Genomic DNA, 17,513 nt, shown 5'->3' with positions numbered 1-17,513 from the left:
TTCATAAGAGACAGAGACAGAGGAGAGGCAGAGGGAGAAGCAGGCTCCCCGCTGAGCGGAAAGCCCGATGTGGGACTCGATCCCAGGACCCTGGGATCATGACCTGAGCCGAAGGCAGACGCTTAACCATCTGAGCCACCCAGGCACCCGCTGGATAAATTTCTTAAACATGGTCCTACATCTTCCTCAGAAATGGCATTGAAAGCCCCCATTGAGAAAACACTTCTGAATTCCAAGACTGATTAAAGGAACAATAGTTCTACCTTTGATCTGTTGCAATAAAATTAAGACGTGGACTTGGGAGGACAGAGATGATATTATTCCTTAATACAGTATTATATTAGCATCCTAATCGATTAATATACACTTTACCCAGTTTTATATCATACTGAAATATTAATATTTGCTTTGACATGTCTGTGGCCAGTTTTGGACAAGGCCATTTAAAACCAATTATGTCTTGATGTGGGGGCAAAGGCCCTAATCGCATCTTTGTTTCTATGGGATTGGGATGCTCTGATTCAGTTCTTAATCCTTTTGATTCATACCCTCTTTCAACAGAGAACAGGCTCAAAGCAGGAAGGCTTTTTCCATAGGGATGCATTTAGTCTCTACCACCTCTTAGTTCAGAAGGCCCTTGAAGATTTCGCACATTCAAAATACCCTGGGACACTTCCAACCAAGTCATAAGGTCATCACAATTGTCTGCTGCTGACATTTTGTTCCATAGGTGCCTAAATGTTCACTCCTGGCTCTCAAAGGCTTTTGTCAGCACCTTACTGAGTTGGCGGTGACACCCACCGCACACCTTATCACCCAGCCTTGGGGAGTCAGTTTAGCATCTTATCCCCTTGCTTGTTGGAACGGATGCATCCAGCATTCAGACTGTTCATGCCGCTGGTACCATAACCAAAAAAAAAAAAAAAAAAAAAAGGCATTTTTTTAACTCAAAGACTCAATGCTTTTATTTAGTATTAAACCACAGATTGTTGGACCTGTAAGTAGGTCACACTTTGTGTGGAATGACCCAGCTCTGTCCTTTGCCATCTGGCTACATGAATCAATGTCAGATGTATGCAAATATATCTCTGAGAGGAGACCCTGGAAAACAGTGTTGATAGACCAAGCACCAACCCCAGGACAGCTACCTGTCCTAGAAAAATCACCGCAGCACAGGTTTAAATGTGATCTCACTGTCCATTATTTTCATTGGATGCTAGAGTCTAAATACACTCTGCGTCTGCTTCATTTATCTTAATTTTACTACATGCCCAGAAATTCAGGGGAGTTCAGGGACAGCATGGAATGGATGAGAAAGAGCATGTGATAAAAACTCTAAGGAGCACCAAGGGCAAAAAAATAATCATAGTGGGACAATGAGGTTTGTCTAGCTGTCTGTCCAGTAACCAACTGACTGCCGGGTTGTCACAGAGCCACTGGGATTGGTTCTCAACTTGGACTTCAGAGCTTTAACAGTCCAATAAGGATTGGGGTTAATAATTATAATTATAAATGTTATTTATTTATTTTTTTGTTATTTATTTAAAGGTAGCTTTGTTTACAAGAAGACAGAACACAGCTGACAATAGTGCATGCAGAATAGAAAGATAAAATCAGTAGAGAATATATGGGGAAAATAAAAACAGAAAAGTGACTTAGAAGAAGGAAGGAGTAAGTTAGTAAACCCCACACACAACACCCACTCCATAATAGCACGTATATTAGTTGGTGTTGGGCCATGGAGTCTGTAAGTCAAAACTAGCTATAGAGAAGAAATATCCCTGGAGTAGCTTGGGCTTCATAGAAGGTTGGCATTGTATGCTTTCCCATCCCCAGATGCCTCCATATACTTACACTATCCCCAGATCTTCATTGTTGTACATTTATCCATTCAAACATTTCTTGAATGCATTTAATGTGTCAGCACCATGCCAGGTTCTGGGGAAACCATGGTTTATAGAAAAACAAATGATCACATAAAGGAGTGTGGAGCTATAAGCTGAAATACCTTTTCTGAAGGAAAGGAACATGGTTCCCGGAAAATTTATTACAGAAAAATCCAGACTGGTCTGGATGGGGTAGGTATCAAAGGGTAAAGATCAGGTAGGACTTCTTAAAGCAAGTAAGTTTTGAATTGGAAGCTGAAGCTGAGTAGGAACTAAGTAAGTAAATGATGTGGGGTCCAGTGGAGTGAGGAGGGGTGTATGGATAGAGGGAAATATTTCTAGAGAGGAAAAAGAGTGCATGCAAAGGCCCTGTGGTAGGAAGGACCATGGTATATTCAAGGAACTGAAAGGCCAAGGTAGATAGTGCACAGAAAGCAAAGAAGAAAATATAAAATGAGGAAAGAAAGGTAGACAGGGGTGAAACCCATACATTATCAATTTTGGTTTTTATCCTAATAAGACTTAACTGTGGTTGGGGGTAGTAATCTGAACCAATTTACATTTTGAAAAAAATTCTATTGATTGAAGAGAACAAATTGAAGGAAAGAAAGGGCAAGCAGGATGCGAAAGATTAGTTAGGGCTATTATATTAGTGCATTCAAGAGAGCCTGGTAGTGTAGACTTGGTTTGTGACAATGGAGACAAAAAGAAGTGGAAGGATGTGGGAGGCAGGATTTGGTGCTGGGTTGGTGGTAGAGTGTAGGGAAAGGCAGGGGTCACAGAATCCCTGGATATGGAGTTTGTGCAACTGGGCGGATATTGTCACCTATCATTGGCCTAGGGGATTTCAGAAGAGAGCCAAACTGAGAATGACGAGACAGAGCCATGAGGGTAGTCTTGGACATGGCGTGATTGAGATGTTTTAGAGGCATCCAAGAGAGAAGTCCTATAGATGGTGAGGTATTCCAATTTGGAGTTGAGAGAAGTGTTAGCTGGGAATAAAAGATTTGTGACTCGTATGCACATACAGATATACATATAAAGGTGGAAGGGAGGCGTGAGCGTGAATGAGGTTCCCAAGGAACAGAACATAGCAAGAGAAAGAAAAAGCCTCAGATGGAGACTTGAAGCATTTTCAAGGAGCAGCTTGGCCTGGGGTTATTCTGAACACAGCATTAAGATTGTAGGGGCAAGTCTTTTTTTTTTTTTTTTTTTTCTTACACCATGAACTTACATTTCTTCCCTATTATTTTGCTTTGTTTTGGTTGGATAGACAACTATCCCCCCCCCCGCCCGATTTCTCACTTTTGAATTTCCTTAGTTAACTCGATCACCCCTGCCAGTAATGATAGAAGTTTCACCATAAATGGTCTTAATCAAGATGAAGAATACTTTTTAAATGAGTTAGTTTTTAATGAATAGGACTTTATATGTGTGCTAAATGATGCTTGTTACCAAAACCATTTAAGTATTAGTGATTGTATGCTTTTTGTCTTTTACTGGTCAATTAATCTAGCCTTGTCCTGTGCGATTAGCATAGATATCCCATAGATAGTCTGAGAATTTATTTGAGATGGCCTGGGATTCATGCATGGTCATTTACTTAGAAATGACCACCTTGTATATTTTAGAAGATGACATCCCTTGGGGTGAGTTTTGCAAGCTCATTATGGCAAGCTACGTCTAACAGAAAGGACAGGATTTTGAAACAGATAATTGAGGAAACCAGCAGAAAAGTTTAAGTTCATGTGATTCAATAGTTTTCATTGTCCAATATTGTGCTTTCATAGTACACATTGAATAAGAGGGTAAGATCTCTATTGACAGGCACAGTTTTCTTTTGATGATTTTTTGTTCACTGAATTTGGTAGTGATGGCGTTCCAATGAAAAGTTGCATTTTGTTCACGTGGGCACACGAATTTGCACATGCTATGTGTGTCTGCCCATGCTTACTGTGTAGTTAAAACCAAGACATCAGTTGTGATCTCCCCAGAAGGAGCAGTAACTGTATAACAAGCAGCAAGTAGAAGAATCTGGGTTTTTTTTAATGTAGGCAAGAGATAAGAATGTTGTTTTCAAGTTCATATGAAAGAGGATGATGGAGCGGTTCTGTCTAACACGGTAGCCACTAGCCACAAAGGGCAATCCGAGTTTAAATTAATTAAGATTAAATAATATTAAAAATTAAGTTCTTGTGTCACGACAGCCACACTTCAATAGTCCGGTGTAGCTGGTGTCTACAGCATTGAGCAGTGCGAATATACAACTTTTCCACCATCCAGAAAGCTCTAGTGAAGGTTTCTGAACTAAAGCAGGAATCAAATCCAGGCTGCTGCCGGTTTTTGCATAGCCTGTTGAGCTAAGCATGATTCTCACATTTTGAAATGATGGAGACACAATCAAAAGAAGAATCATATTTTAGAACACATGAAGATCATCCGAAATTCAAACTTTAGTGTTTCTAAGTAAAATTTTATTCAACCCAGCCATGCCCACTCCTTTATGTATTGTCTATGACTCCTTTCTCACGGCAACTGCCGGATTGGGTACCTGTGATAGAGACCCGAGAGCCTGCAAAGTCTAAAATATTTACTCTCTGACTCTTTACAGAAAAGTTTGCCGGCGCTTGAGCTGAAGGAGGGAAGGTAGCAATGTCACAAGTCACTTTGACAGAGACCATTCTGTGTGGTTTTCGAAAAGGAAATCTGAGGAAGGAAAAATGTATTCAGAGCGTGTGCCCTGATTTGCTTGCTGTAGGATGCCCTGCCTTTTAGGTCGACTGGGGTAAAGGCTCCAGAAATGCTGGAGGTAGTTTTTAACATGAATCCGAAGGGCTTCATCGAAACCTCAGCTTTCTCAGTGTCTTTTTGTAACTTTTTAAAGATACCGTCTAAAAGTTCGCTTCGCTCTATAACGTGCTCTCCTCCCCATTGTCAAAATGCAAATTAAGTTCTCTCGAAGGTTTGACAGTATGAAACAAGGAAATCCACTTACCCTCTTGACAGCAATGCCAATTATCTTCTTAACCTTCTCTTGGGCGGAATGGCTGAGACAATGAAAAATTATTTTGCAGTGGGACTTGAGCCAAGTCAGCATCAATCTGTTCTCATTATTATCATGTCTCCTCATCTCTTGAGAATGGGCTCACTAATAAGAATATGCTACCTCTTATTGGGCCACGATTAAATACATGCAAGAACTTCGTTAAGCCATTCCCTGTCAGAAATGCCACAAGGCTATTGAGAATTCCTGCAGGACCAGGATTGTATCTTCTTTACCTGTGCATTGACCTGTGCCATGCAAAGCACCCTAAGGAGCTCAGCTGACCCATTTGATAATGTTTGTTTTTTTTTTTTTTCAATATTTTATTTATTTATTTGAGAGAGACAGAGATAGTGAGAGAGAGCTCGAGCAGGAAGGAGGGGGAGAAGCAGGCTTCCCGCGGAGCAGGGAGCCCGATGCGGGGCTCGATCCCAGGACCCCGGGATCATGACCTGAGCCGAAGGCAGAGGCTTAACCATCTGAGCCACCCAGGCACCCCATTGATAATGTTGATGTACAAGATTGTATCTGGGGAAAAAAACCCTCAGGAAATGTATTTCTTGTTTAAGCCTCTAAATCCTCAGCATTAGCCTTAAGCCTAACTGACTTCAAAGGAGTAAATCATCAGGAAAATCTGTGACCAAAAGGATTGTCCATGGCTAAGTTCAGGTACAAATTCTAGTCCCCACCTCAGTAGTGTGTGCCTTTGACCCCCCAGTGTCAGTTCCAATCACTGGCTGCTAGGGGTATTTCAGGTTAATACCATGATGTGGTAAAAGGAACAGGAGCTCATATACTTCCAATCTCTAAGATTTCTGAGCCTACTTTGGTTTGTACTGTCTTTGTTTACGTCCTCTGGCAAACAGAGGTTTTCAGAGTATTCTGTAGGGGGATTTGAGGACATCCAATTGGTTCAGTATAGAATTTCATGTTGATGCATGCCTGGAAGGAGTCATTGGACCAGTAATTCCATAGTAAAAGGACCTGAAAATCAGCCATTTTGACATTTAGTTTTCTTATTGACATGCATCAGATTTAATTTAATTTAATGTTAATGAATGGGAAGGTAGAATAAAATGTTTGAGAATGTATACACCACTTGGTTTTTAAACAAAACAAAAAAAGATATTTGTGTAAAATTTTGCATCACTGAATGGGTTTTGAAGTTATGATTAAGATCCCTGAAGCACATAGTGGCAGTTTTGGGAGCAAAAAGTATTTTTTCACCCCATGGAGTATCTAATGCCAGGTAGATGGTTTTGTCAGAAAATATCATGAAGCCCATCAGTCTTTGATAATTGCTTCAAATTTTCTACATATATATATAATCCGAAGTCTCTTTTTTAAATGCTTGTACTGTCAGTGGTCTTTGATTTATAACCACTGGACCAACAAATGATATTAGCTTCATCAGGCATCATTTTTCGAGGATGTGAGGTGTAAGACAATAACAGGTGTGTGAGTAGGAGTGAGAACTCTAGAAGTTGCGAGAGGAGATTCCAGTCAGAGGGAACAGCAAGTGTGGCTGCCCAGAGGCAAGGTGACCATTGGAGGAAATGAAGGAAGTCTATTACAATAGAGAGAGATGGGGAAAAAAGAAGAAAAATAAAAGAAACTGAAAAAAAAAGAAAGAAATGAGGCTGAGGAAGAAAATGGGGCCAGAACTGGCAGATCACTGCAAGAGGCAATAAGAACTTAGAGCTTTGTTCGAAGGACAATAGCAGCCATTGAAGATGCATGGTCCAATTTGTGTTTTAGTAGAATTTCTCTGTGATGTGGGGACTGAATTGGAAAGAGGAACGAGGAAACCAGTTAGAAGGCTATTCTATAAAATAGTGATATTCTGGACTGGTAAGGATCATCCAATGTTTGTTTGATAGATAAAAATATTCCCCATCCAATGGTTCAGGATGATAAAAAAAACAATTTAGGCCCACTAACCCATTATATGTATTTTTTTTTTTTTATGTATCATATTAAGTACCCTGTCTAAATGAAACTCAACGTTACAGTTTTTTTTTAATATTTAAGAGTCTCATGAGAAGCTACTGAATGTGAGTCTGCATGTATTAATTATTATCAAATCTATCCAAAGACTGGCATCAGTATATCTAGGTAGAGCATATGTTCTAGCCCAGATTTCACACAGGTAACACTGGGAGTCCCAGACATAAACTTTAGAAGCAAATCTGTTTTCCGCAGGTGGAACCCTCCACTATGTTCAGAGTATATAACATATACTCACGTTCGGAGCAAACTGAATGCGAGGTGAGGGCAGTCCTGCTTTGTCACTGGCCCACGAAACTATCTGCCACATGATGGACAGTCACATCAGATTTCATTAGAGTGTTAACCACAAGTTCAGCAGTGACCTTTCTGTCTCTCAAGTCTCATTTAAAATTTCCCTGCTTTTGTTTCTAACTGGATGATTTGGCCTTGGCTTCCAGTGCCTTAGAATCATCACTATGAAGGTCTGGTCATTATAAAAGAGTGGGGTCATCCTGATGCCCTCAGGACATACCTTCAATATTAAGATGCTGAATAAATCCCACCAGTTCCTTTTGTTATAATATGCCTCTTTTTCTTGAAAACAAAGCCCTAAAGTAAAAAGTTTAAATGGCAACTTAGTTTTTGATAACTGAATTTTTATGAAATAAATTCAGACTTACGAATTCACCTAGTAGATATTGCTTGCCATTTGCATATGACCTTTGAATCGACATTTTATTGACCTAGGATTGGAAGGACTGAGACTTCCAACAGCAAAAAAGAAACTGGCTGTAATAAAATTGTGTGGCCTTAAAATTCCAAGAGAACACTTGTTTATACTTACTCAGGGAAATGGAGAGTTACATAGGAGATTTAAATAAATTGTGGAACACTTGGTCCTGAATAGTGCCCATTATGATACTTTAAACAGATTAAATTTAATTTAGAAGTCTCAAGTTTCCTGAGTGTCAGAAAAGGTGAAAATGCGGTCATGGGATGTAGAGACTGGCACGAGGAAAAACAGCCAGAAATTCTGAACTTGGATTTCTTTGCATGTCCTTGTGCTACATCATCACTTAAAAGTTGATCTTGATGACCACTGACATTTTATAAGCTCGAGTGCAAAGTACACTGTATTCCTTTGCCATGGATTAAAGCACATGATAGCTCTTGAGCCAGATTATAAGAATCCCTATCATAAGATTATGAGAAACGAGAGGGAAGTATCAGGATTGAAAGCCTGACCCAGAGATGACTCTCTTGTTTAAAGAAAATGTTTGATCTTGCTTTCAATGCATGGCTTCCTGAGCAAAGATCTTTACTATAATAAGTAACTGTTTGCAACTTTACCACATGGATTAGTCTGAGTCCTTAGGGAAACACAAAAGGGCTTAGTTATCTGATGACAAAGACCCACATTCCTCAGAAAGCACCCCATGTTGGCAGCTGGACAACGCAATCAAGAACTGTCATTGTGGAATCAAAGCAAACTCCCAATTTTTTATCAGAGCTCTAGTGGGTTGAATGGTGGTCCCCCAAAAGGTAATATCCACATCCTAATTCCCTGAATCTATGAATATTACCTTATTTGGAAAAAGGGCCTTTGAGGATGTAATTGAGGTACAGATTTTGTGATGAGGAGATCATCCTGGATTTTCCAAGTGGGCCCTAATTCCAATGGCATGTGTCCTTATAAGAATGAAGCAGTGAGAGATTTGACACAGAGGGGGAGGGATCGTGAGCACAGAGGCAGAAACTGGAGGAGTGCAGGCCAAGTTAAAGAATGCTGGCAGCCACCACAGCTGGAAAAGGCAAGGAACCAGTTCTCCCCAGGAGCCTTTGGAAGGAGTATGGCCCTGCCAACTCCTTGATTTCAGACTTCTGGCTTCCAAAACTGCAAGAGAATGGATTTTTGTTCTTTTAAGCCAACCGATTTGTGGTGATTTGTTACAACAGCCACAGGAAACTAATACATCAACAGTGGATTCGGTTCCCTCCATTTATTGGTACCCTTCCTAAAGTCTGCATTTCTGGATGAGGTATCTTAAAAGTCTTTCCCCTTCCATGCTCCTGCACATCCTTCTGGAATATTCTTTGTGGCAGTAGTACAAACCATTACAACCACATTTCTTGTAGATTGTATGTGTGAAATCTGCAGAGCTCAAAAAAATATTTGATCAAAAGTAACTCTTCAGTTAGTGAATTGCCTTCTTCTCGAGTTCATTCATTCCACAAATATTTGTCGAGCGTTCGCTATGTGCCAGGCATTGTTTCTGAGTAACGGAGATCCAGTGTGGAAGAAAATGGGCAAGAAACCCCACTCCCGTAAAGTTTCATAGGCAAACAATAGGTAAAATAAAGAAATAAAATGTATAGCATGCTGGGAGGAAATAAAACTACAGAGAAAATTAAAAGAAGGAGGGATAGAGAGTGGAAGTTTTCTATTCTTTTTTCAAATTTTTTTTTAATTTAAATTCAACTTAATTAACATATACTTTATTATTAGTTTCAGAGGTAGAATTCAGTGATTCGTCAGTTGTATACAACACCAGTGCTCCTTACTTCAAGTGCCCTCCCCCATGCCCATCACCCAGTTACCCCAGCCCCCCACCCACCTCCCCTCTAGCAACCCTCAGTTTGTTCCCTATAGTTAAGAGTCTCTTATGGTTTGCCTCCCTCTCTGTTTTCCTCTTATTTTATTTTAGTTCTCCATTTTTTTTATGTTATGTTAATCACCATACATTACATCATTAGTTTTTGATGTAGTGTTCCATGATTCATTGTTTGCATATAACACCCAGTGCTCCATGCAGAACATAGTTCTCCATTCTTAAAGGATGATCAGGAAAGACTTTGTTGAGAAGGTGACCTTAAGGAGGTGGTTCTATAGAGAAATAGAACCAATAGGAGCTATTATTAGGAACTGGTTCACATGCCTATGGAGGCTGACAAATCCAAAATCTTCAGAGCAGATGTCACAGTTCAAGTCCAAAACCAGAAGCTGCTGGAGAACCAGGAAAATACTTCACTTCAAAGGCCATTAGGAGAATTCTCTCTTACTAGGAGGTTCAGCCCTTTGTTCTATTCGACTGATTGGATGATCAAGCAGCTCCAGGGGTGGCTAGGTTTAATAGTATGTGTCATCCACGCACTCACCTAAAATTAAGAAAGAGCTCAAAAAGATAAGTAAGTAGTTTCACTGAGAAATTAAGCATCAAATATGATTATGGAAGACTCCAAAGCCTGCTTTCTTTTCATTTATTTATTAGATTTTTTTTTTTAGTACTTCTAAAAAAAAGATACTTGAGCTGTGGACTCCCAAGTATTCAGGGCTGATCTGTGTTTGTTTGTTTTTTAACATATTTTCCCCAGTGTTCTGTTCACATCTCCTAGAGCCACTGAGAATTCCCCAGCATTTGCAGGACCGCTGTAAGGGCCCATAAGACTGAATTGAAGCAGCGATAGTGGGTCTCCTCCTATATGAGCTGAAACACAGTCAGCCTGTCCAAGAATAGTGTGAAGTTTTAAAGATGAAAGGGACATGGTCCTTGCTTTAAGTTCTCCGGTAATCTCATTAGGGCGATATAACCAAGTGAAGTGATGACATAAGATAAGGGCTAGGATCTGTGACATTGACATAAGTAGACAAGAGCTCAAAAAAAAAAAAAAAAAAAAAAAAGAAGAAGAAGAAGAAGAGAAAAAAAAGAGAGAGAGAAGAAAAAAGAATACTTGGTCTGTAGAAAGTACCCAGGAAAAGGACACTGTGAGTTGAGTGGAAGAAGATATGGCAAGAGGTCTGGGGAAGGTGGAAAGTCTGTAAAGGCCAGGCTTGAGCAAATTATCTCAGAGAAAACATGTCACCCTCTTCAAAAGTTCCAAGATTTCATAACTCCCTATAACTTTGGCCAGTATGCTTTTTTTTTGGAGGCAATAAATTCATAAATGCTATAAAAGCAAATTCAACACGGAACCCTCCATTGATTTAATTTTCTTTTTAATTTTGTAGATACTACTTCATACTGAATCTCATCAAGAATAATGTGACCTGATCCATCCATCATACCAAATGACTTCCCCATTTTGAAATTTGAAATCAGTTTTTATTTTATATGCAGGCATAGCATCCCACAATAATTATAAGCAAAAAAAAAAAAAAAAAAACCAAGCAACTAACTAATAAAACACTTTCCATCAGCATTTTCTATGATTGCAATCTATCTGCTGAAGTAGCCTGGTGTTATCTCACAAGGCAGCTTCCTTCAAATGTGTGAGTAATGGCTATTAAGTCATTTTATGGAGTCATTTCTAAAACAATACACTCTGTCATGTTACCTTAATTACCTTTAGCTGTAGCTATATTTTAAAGAACAGAACCCCTTATCATGATTGTTATAAGACAAATTCTTTTTCCCCTTGTGGGAATCATGAGGCTAATGTGTTTGCCTTTTTCCTTCTAAAATAGATCTTTATTAAAAGATCAGCACAGTCAGACTAATTGAGATCAACGGTTCTTTTCATTCTGTGTTCAGTTTACTCCTGAGCTTTTACTGCCTTTCTAGCGCTATCCTTCCATAAGACAAATCCTTCTTCTGGCAGGGGCTCTGTAACAAGCGTATTGGTGAGCATGTGCGTGCACCTCCCGATTTATAATCTCTGCTCTTATGCTTGTGCTAATTGATATTAAAATCAGAATTCCAGGGTGCCTGGGTGGCTCAGTTGGTTAAGCGACTGCCTTCGGCTCAGGTCATGATCCTGGAGTCCCAGGATCGAGTCCCACATCGGGCTCCCTGCTCAGCAGGGAGTCTGCTTCTCCCTCTGACCCTCCCCCCTCTTGTGCTCTCTCTCTCTCTCTCCCATTCTCTCTCTCTCAAATAAATAAATAAAATCTTTAAAAAAAAATAAAATCAGAATTCCAGGGTAAATGCTAATAAACAAAATAAGTTCTGAACAACACAGGCCACAATTTCTGACAGTTTTATTCATGTGCATGAAACTATCAGGCTTTGCAGTTCCAAATTCAAATTCTCCACTGACTCTGAGCTCACGTCCTTGAATGTGTGACTCATACTTGTGGTAACTTCTCGGAGTCATTTTTTTAGGGATGTTGAACTTGTTTGGAGGGGCTTTAATTTGATTCTTTAGCTTTGTGCAAAGAGCTAGTTATCTGATGTGGTCTGAGGTTTGGAGTAAGAAGGGAGTAAATGTAAATAAGACATTAGCATTGTCCAGTTACTAGCAGAGTTAGAATTGATAGCTTTATCTGTAGTTCTGAAAATATCTTGGCTTATGTGGCCACTGTTGCAAACTGTAATAAAATTGAAACAAAACAAGGAAATGATGACATCGATGTAAAATAGAATGAAATTTGACCATTGCAAATGCCATGCTTTACCATATTCTGAAAGCCTAGAGAGAATGGCAAGGGCCAGCTTACTCATGCACAGGGATAGGCAACTGATCAGTAAAAATGCTTACGTCGTAAGTGAATAATGATATTTTTAATATGGATTTTTGACATTTGGATCAAATTTGGTGTTCTTTGTCAACTTTATATCAAATAGAGCTAATTATTGTTATCATTTCCTGCTAATGACTATTGGCTTTGACTATTTGTCAATCTAGCCTTACAATTTATTCAGAAGTGGTTTTGAATCACATATTGTGCTTTGTGGCAATGCAAAACCTCCTACTGAAGTATTTTTAATTATCTCATATTGAATGAACTAAAGAGTATGTGGATTCAGTACCTAACAGTTTTGATTCGTAGACTTGACAGTGAAATGATTTCAGAACAACAACAGGCCAAAATATGAAAGAGAAGAAATCATAAATTCTGAATATGTATTCTTTAATTGGTTAAATTGCACATTAAGGTTTTTTTAATATCAGAAAACACACAAAATTTACTGAGATGAAACTATGAGTATTTGAATTTGGAGAATGACAATATTTCACCCTTTTGTGTTTTACCAAGTTGTGGCTAAATCATGACCTGATAGCATCATCTAGACAAAAAGTCTGAGGAACTTCTGCACTATGAATATACGGAACCTCTGTTAGGCATTATTTCAAAATCAGGACCTCCTGGCTTTGGAAATTTTCATTTTGTGAAAGTTAAAGTTAGACATTGGCAACCAATGACTTTTACTTTCCTGCTGAAACAAAATTAAATATTAGGCCAGTAGTTGAGGGCCAATTTTTTGATTTCACGCCCCTAAAAATTGAATATTCACCCCACCTTAGGCATATTCATTTACTTATTTATTCATTGTAGGTATTATTAGACTAACACATACATTCATTATAAATGAATGTATACATAATATGTAAATATGTTTTACAATTATAATGAAATACCAATGTAAAAGGATGAAATAAAGATGAAAATAGTAATTTATTTATTAATGATTCAAAAAACCTCTCTGCTCTCAAAGTGAGAGCACGTGTGTTTGAATAGACTTCATGATTTTCAAATGTCTTGGTTTGACACTGTGATTCAGAAATTCAAAGCGCTGGCTCTGAGTTTAGGTATTTTTTCCTAAATGCTTTTTTAATAACTGTCAGTGGTGGAAGAAAAGATTCCTTGCACAGATTTGAAGATTGAGATGGAAGAATGCATCTCAGCTGTGTTTATTGCATCATTACATTCCTTCTCATTCAATCCCATCCACCAGCTGTAAAGGTTTGACTTTATAATGGCTGCTTAATTTTTAAGTGTTCTGCTAATTATAGTGACTTCACACATTCATTAACATGCTATAGGTATACACTTAGGGCAAGGTTTGCTGTTGGCTACAGAGAGGTAATCCATATTTCAAAGAGCCTTCTTAATAATATTATTTTTTAGACTGATCCTCTGGTAGTATCTGATTACTATTATCTCATGATGTAGGAAAGAGGGAAAGGTCAACTCTGCCAGTTTTTTATTGGTTATCATTTGCATAATTGCTAATATGGTCCATCTTCATTTTTTTTTTTTTTTGCAAGGGTTTCATTCCTTTGATGAGGGTTTGTTTAGTGAAAATAAGCAAAGTAGCCTGTAAATCCATTTAACATGGCCACATGGGAACTGAATAGGTTACAGGATGCCAAAACTGAACACATAAGCAAGGGCACCACTGTTTAACACTTGAAGACATGGGACCCTCCTCTTTCCTCAGAAGGCCTTGAGCACCATGTGGCACCCATAACCATCTGACAAACACTAACATGGTACCAGTGTCAAACTTTATAATAAGTATGAGTAAAGCTACATTTTCTTGCAAGTGGAAGTTCTAGTATTCTTTCCTCATATTCCAGTGGATTGTTTTTCTATGTATCCTCTGAGCATAAACATGCCTCCTTGGAGAGTACAGGTTTAGGGTACAGGAGGATACTAGATCATTTTTTCTCTCCAAGAAAATAGATCATGAGTTCTTTTGGTGACTAGAGAGTTCTGGTATTTTGGAGGCAGGGAAGATACTTCAAGTGCCCATGTTGTAAGCATTATGTCTTCAAACGTATCTAAGCATATTAGATCTGTCCATTTTTGCTTTATATAGTTTGAAGATATAGTTATTAGGTGCATACATATTTACTATTGCTATGTTCCCCTATTAAATTGATCCTTTTATCAATATGAAATGTTGCCCTTTAATTTTTCTAACCTTAAAATAATGCTTGCCAATATAGTAACCACTAGCCTTGTGTGTCTATTTCATTTTAAATTAAAGACAGACAAATTAAAAAATGTAGTTCCTCAGTCGCACTGGTCACATTTCAAGTGTTTACAAGCCACATGGCTAGTGGCTACTCTATGGGATAGCACAAAAAACATTTCCATTATCTCAGAAACTTCTATTGCACAGAGCTGGCTTAAAGCTACTTCATCTGATATTAAAACAACTACGTTTTCTTTTAGTTGATGAATGCATGGAGAATTAGACCAGTCTATAATCGTAGATGGAGATTTTAACATACTTTCAAAAAGCAGGAAAAAATCAATAAGGATACAGAGGATTTGAGTAACACAACCAACATAATCTAATTCATACATTTAATACATTACCTCTAACAACAGTACCATACATATTCTTTTAAGCACATATTGGAAATTTAGCAACATAGGCTATGTGCTAGGTCATGAAGCAAGTCTCGAAACTTCAAATTATTAAAATCATACAGAGTATATTCTTTGTCAATACTAGAATTAAGCTAGAAATCAATGACAGAAAGATAACTAGAAAATCCCCAAATATTTGGAAAATAATCAACATGCTTCTAAATAACCCAGGGGTCAAAGAAGAAATAAAAATTAAAATGAGAATGTATGTATTTTGAACTGAACAATAATGAAAATACAACATATTAAAATATATGGAATGAAGCTTATGCAGTGTTTGGAAGGAAAAGCCTAGCTTTCAGTGCATATATTAGAAAAGAAAATAGGGTGACAGTCAGTGTTCTAAGCTTCCATCTCAAAAAAACTAGAAAAGAAACAGCACATTAAACCCAGAGAAAGTAGAAGGAAGCAAACACTAAAAAGAACAGAGGGGTGTCTGGATAGCTGGGTCAGTTAAGTGTCTGACCATTGGTATCAGCTCAGGTCATGATCTCAAGGTTGTGAGATGGAGTCCCTCAGTGGGCTCTGTGCATGTGCTCTCTCTTTCTCTCTCAAAATAAAATAAAATAAAATAAAAACAAGAACAGCAATCAGTGAAATAGAAAATAGGCAATAATACAGAAAATCCAGAAGGCTACAAGTTGGGTTTATTAGTTGAAAATGATTAATACAATTGATAAAACCCACTGTAACACTGATTTCTCTCTAATGAACTTAATAGCATTCATCGCTCAGATAAGAAGCTTACTTTGAAACAGTAATTTGCTGAACTTCCATGCAGGTCCATTCTCTTTCCATTATGCTGGGCTTTTTAAAAGCCTGCTTTTCATCATTAAGTTGAATCATAATCAGAGCATAATCAGGATAATAAAAGTGCTGAGGGAAGGGAGAACATTGAGAGAAAGCAAATCTGTGAACTCAAGGAGGTGACATTAAAATGAGTCTTTCAAGGGCTTCAGTGGACAGTGTAGAGAGGGAGGGACAATTAAGTCTTCATTTTTAAAAAGATGAAGAAAGAACATCTCCTCTATTTTACCGTTCAGAAAGGTAGGAGAAAATGATTGACAAGTCACAAATATTGATTTTAACAGTGGGGACAGAGCAAGTGGTAGGTCCACTTCATGCCAAGTCTCCCTGTAGGGGAGGCTTTGATTACTGAAGGCACGCACCGGGGGTTATGTAACTCCATAATCGTGAAACTCAGAGGAACTGGGGTCACACCTAAGGTCTGGGTTTTGCTATCACCATAGTGGTGTAACCTGCTCATTAGTGATTCTCAAACTTTAATGTGCATGCAGATCGTCTGGGGATCCTGTGGAAAAGCAGGTTCTAAGTGAGGAGGACTGGGTGGACTTAGTAACACGTCCACCTTCATCATCTGACTTTATAACAAGCTCCCAGGCGATGCTGATGCTGCCGGTCCCTGGACCGTACTGAGTAGGAGGATTCTAACTCAGAAGCCAGAGCTAACAGCCCAAACACTCCATCTTGACAATGGCTGTCTCACCTGGCTTGTGTAGTGTTGGTGCACACAGTTCAGGATTAGTTACTAACATTTATGAAGTGTGAAGTTTCACGTAAGCATGTGAAGCTTCCCTTAAACTCTGGGAAGAGCTGGCTAGAGTGGGCCTGCTTCCATGCATGGCAAGTCAGCTGGAGAGGAGTAGAGGCTGTTGACTCAGGAAGGCCATGATTTATCTTCTGCCATAAGCCCCACCTCTATCACCCTGACCCCTTGCGCATAATCCATGGTACTTGTTCATCTGCCTTCCTAATCTCAAGGGCTCTCAATCTTGCCTAAATATTGGAATCACTGGGAAAGCTTTCCGAGGTACTGATGGCTGGGTCCCATCCCCAAAGATCCTCATGTCTTTGGTTTGGGGTGAGGCTTGGACATTCTAAAAGCTCCCAAGTGGTTCTAATGTGAAGCCAAGGTAGAGAATTTCTGTTTAAATCAATTTAGTGAGGGGCACCTGGGTGGTTCCGTCAGTTAAGCGGCTGCCTTCGGCTCAGGTCATGATCTTAGGGCCCTGGGATCGAGCCTTGCCTCAGGCTCCCTGCTCAGTGGGGAGTCTGCTTCACCCTCTCTCTCTACCCCTCCCCCTCGCTCATGTGCTCTCTCGTAAATAAATAAAATCTTTTAAAAAAATCAATTTAGTGACCACTGCAGCAAGATTTTTAGCCACCATCTTCAGAAATTCTGATTCAGAAAGTCAAGACCACCCATCCCCTAATATTTGCAGGACCAGAGGCAAAAGTAAAACCCTGTTTCTTCCCACCCCCACCTCACCCCTGTTCTTTCTTGTGCCATAAAGGATCGTCTGTGCATAGGTGTGGATATCCAAGGTCTGTCCTTCCTCCCCTTCAAATGTCCACCCCTAGGTGACCCCTTAGACTCAGGTATGTGCAAAATGACTGCAAGGTCACCTCTCAAGAGGACTGACCATGGGAAGCAGACTGTGAGGGACTGGAAAGGCGGCTTGGGGCCAGTTAG

At 39.1% G+C, this 17,513-nt stretch overlaps 1 protein-coding gene across 5 annotated transcripts in view; it reads left to right on the top strand.

Moving 5' to 3' along the window:
• PLCB1 (phospholipase C beta 1) overlaps window positions 1–17,513 on the top strand; it is a 663,588-nt gene that overhangs the window by 607,937 nt on the left and 38,138 nt on the right. For 3 of the 5 annotated variants that reach the window (XR_013441954.1, XM_036122373.2, XM_036122372.2), the window contains one exon: window positions 10,925–11,822. The exons of the other annotated variants lie outside the window; for them this stretch is intronic. Coding sequence is in view for 1 of the 3 variants with exons in the window: in XM_036122373.2 (XP_035978266.1) it covers window positions 10,925–10,957 (33 nt within the window). In the remaining 2 variants the exon portion in view is untranslated. Of the gene's footprint in view, window positions 1–10,924; window positions 11,823–17,513 lie in introns of those variants that run through there. 5 annotated transcript variants of the gene reach the window in all.

This window comes from Halichoerus grypus, chromosome 10 (genome assembly GCF_964656455.1).
Source record: "Halichoerus grypus chromosome 10, mHalGry1.hap1.1, whole genome shotgun sequence".
Taxonomy (NCBI): domain Eukaryota; kingdom Metazoa; phylum Chordata; class Mammalia; order Carnivora; family Phocidae; genus Halichoerus; species Halichoerus grypus.
The sequence above is the reverse complement of the archived record's forward strand: the minus strand, read 5'-3'. Positions and strand labels throughout refer to the sequence as shown.